Raw genomic sequence first — 2,729 nt, 5'->3', positions numbered from 1 at the left:
ATTCACAAGCCAACTTCTCAATTTGAGTCTTAAATACAAAGTGGACATTACCTAGCACTTATGTAATTTCGTACAATATTGTATTCTTGTGGAAAGAGCTTGCTTAACAATATGCTCGAGTTCTACGTTCATTGACTAATTCTCTCCAATGACAAAACTTATGTTTCCATGAGTTGAAATCTAGAATCTCCATTTCCAAGTGTTGCACCATCTTATTACTCGACGTTTTTCTTCATCCAAATCTATTGATTGATATCTTCATTATTTTATAGTCTCTCTTTTCAATGTCTTCCCCCAAGCTAAACTATGCAACCAAATAGCGTTCACTTCCTTGTCAACCTCAATCAAAACCTAGAATAAAAAACATGCACCTAGCTATCAAATATGGAATAAAATACATGCACTTGTCTAAAACAAATTAGCACTTCCCTAAATAAATCATGTAGAAAACTTTCTCCAATACCAACCGATCGATAATCAAATCGAATATTCCATTCTAATCTCACCATCGCTGATTTTTGTTCTCTTCACTTATGTGCCGATCCAATGCACTATGCTACTGATGTGAACATTCAGAAAGCCAAAATTGGTATCTTCTACATCTACACCTTCCACTTGTCTTGAAATTTTGTATGTGGTCAAATTTTGTGCCTACAATGTTATACATAATATTTCGCACCCCTTTGTGATTTATAACAATATGTCACCCCTGTAATACCACAAGACTATTTAATAAAGAGTATGTTGATTGAATAAGATTTATGTATTTGAAATATGCTTCTTTTTTGTTGTGAGCATGTACTATGTTTTTCATCAACTCAAGACATTATTGTTGCAGTTTCTTAAGAATTTGAGTATCTGCAGTAGTTGCATAGAATGAAAATGAGCAAGCTTCAAAGACATAGGTTATATAGACATCGAAGGCATGAAAGAAGAGGTCGTGAAGCTTTAGAATGAACTGATGTATGAAGCTCTATTTTATTAGATCATTTATAAATGCATGGGAAAAGTAGAAGATTATGATATTTGCAGATCTCACTGATAATGTATGAGTTATATCTATTATCTTATTCTTGATGGAAATGCGATTGCCAATTTCTCAATATGACGACACTTTTATCTTCTTCGTATCAATCAACAAATACCTTGAGATATTGGAAATTATATTCAAAATGCGCTTACAACTTACCTTAAAATGTGTTACAGCAAAGTGAAATTTTAATGTTGTCATCAAAGGGACAAAACGACATCAATATTTAATTTTCAATCTTTGGAATATGATGAGGACATACTGATGTCCAAAACAGATGCTATGAATGGCACAAGAGGACGCCAATAACCCTAAAATGATAGTTTTATTCAACGGTTAATTTTCAATCTTTGGAATATGATGAGGACATGCTGATGTCCAAAACAGATGCTATGAATGGCACAAGAGGACGCCAATAACCCTAAAATGATAGTTTTATTCAACGGTGAGAAAAAAGAATTGGGAAAGACGGTCTTCATTGGGAGACCTCTTGTTTGTTTTGTTTAGTATGCGAATTTCTTTTGAATGTAATTCACCAGTTCCTGGGTGATGCGGAAGGCCTTGCTCAAAACGGAATCGGGGAGAGGGGGATTCGCCGCAAACAGAGAATTGGCGATTGTCTGAACTCCGGGAAACTGGCTGCTCAATCCAGCTATGGCCACTGCATTTTCATGCCCCACATTCTGCTGGAAATGAACAAGTGCCTTTGGAAACACAAACACATCTCCCTTCTCCAAAGTTTTGCTGAAAAATTTGTTGCTGGTGTCAATGAAACCCACAAGAAGCTGGCCTTCCAGTAAAACAAGAACTTCGGTGGCTCTTGGGTGTGTGTGAGGAGGATTTATTCCACCCACTGCGTAGTCGATGCGGACCAACGATATTCCAAACGTATTGAGGCCTGGTATCTGTTTAACGTTCGCCATCGTTACGTTGGAGCCCACATCATTGTCGGTGTTCCCTGCCTGCCCAAGTCCCCGGAAGAAGAAATCGTTTGCTGAAACTTGCATTGGGTCTTTGCAAACGAACCCGTTCACCAAAACTGTTTAAAACAAGATCAAATCAATCTGTCTGTTAGTAACTCGACTCGTCTAATAAGCAAATCATTATCATTGTTTATGTATAAATATTCTCACTCACCGTTGCTTTCCTCATCTGCAACGCAGAAATCTTGCAAGGGATCCGGATCCCCTGCCATGACCCTGTCGCTGTAACAGCATATCAACAGAAAAAGTCCCAACGTGAAGTAAATCATGCGGTTAGCCATTGTAATAGAAACGCAGACACAAGAGATCAGGATATGAATGTCTATTACAAACCCATTACACGCTTTATATAGCCCAAACCATAACTCTCCGCAAAGACTAATTCATCTTGACTCCGTATATTTCACGGATCCTTCCAGAGTTGTTGCTCTTTTCCTTACGTCACACTAAGTCTTACTGCATGTGGTTGTCTCGCCTGCTACCGCAGATGTATTCTCACCATCCTTTCATTAACGTTGAAATTTTCTATCTTCTCCCTGCCCTGCTGCGTATGCCTATCTCAAGATCAACTTACCTCCTGCCTTACACGTATTCTCGCCATCGCCATCATTTTAGTAATGTGGAATTGTTTAGACTTAATTGGAACGGTGGGCTTCTTCAAAGGAAACAATATATAAATCTTTCTCCACCGTGGGAGAATCGGTATGAGAGGAAAG

General features: G+C 38.1%; 1 protein-coding gene across 1 annotated transcript; it reads right to left on the bottom strand.

The window, feature by feature from the left end:
- Positions 1-1,373: 1,373 nt before the first annotated feature.
- LOC131868891 (germin-like protein 8-2) lies at positions 1,374-2,294 on the bottom strand. The gene is made up of 4 exons (XM_059215697.1): positions 2,168-2,294; positions 1,885-2,069; positions 1,567-1,716; positions 1,374-1,451 (listed from the first exon to the last, which is right to left on the bottom strand). The coding sequence occupies exons 1-4, from the start codon at positions 2,292-2,294 to the stop codon at positions 1,374-1,376; spliced, it is 540 nt and encodes a 179-aa protein (XP_059071680.1).
- Between the last annotated feature and the right edge of the window lie 435 nt (positions 2,295-2,729).

The sequence above is a fragment of the Cryptomeria japonica genome, unplaced genomic scaffold (genome assembly GCF_030272615.1).
Source record: "Cryptomeria japonica unplaced genomic scaffold, Sugi_1.0 HiC_scaffold_223, whole genome shotgun sequence".
Taxonomy (NCBI): Eukaryota; Viridiplantae; Streptophyta; class Pinopsida; order Cupressales; family Cupressaceae; genus Cryptomeria; species Cryptomeria japonica.
This window is presented reverse-complemented; position numbering and strand designations above follow the sequence as displayed.

Bases quoted from the DNA above. Each gene is read 5' to 3' on its own strand.
- LOC131868891 (XM_059215697.1), bottom strand. From the start codon at position 2,294: ATGGCTAACCGCATGATTTACTTCACGTTGGGACTTTTTCTGTTGATA. The intron at 1,717-1,884 runs GTGGGTGGAATA...GTTCATTTCCAG, and splicing joins TGGTCCGCATCGACTACGCA to CAGAATGTGGGGCATGAAAA. The intron at 1,452-1,566 runs GTGAATTACATT...CTATCATTTTAG, and splicing joins TCCGCATCACCCAGGAACTG to GGTTATTGGCGTCCTCTTGT.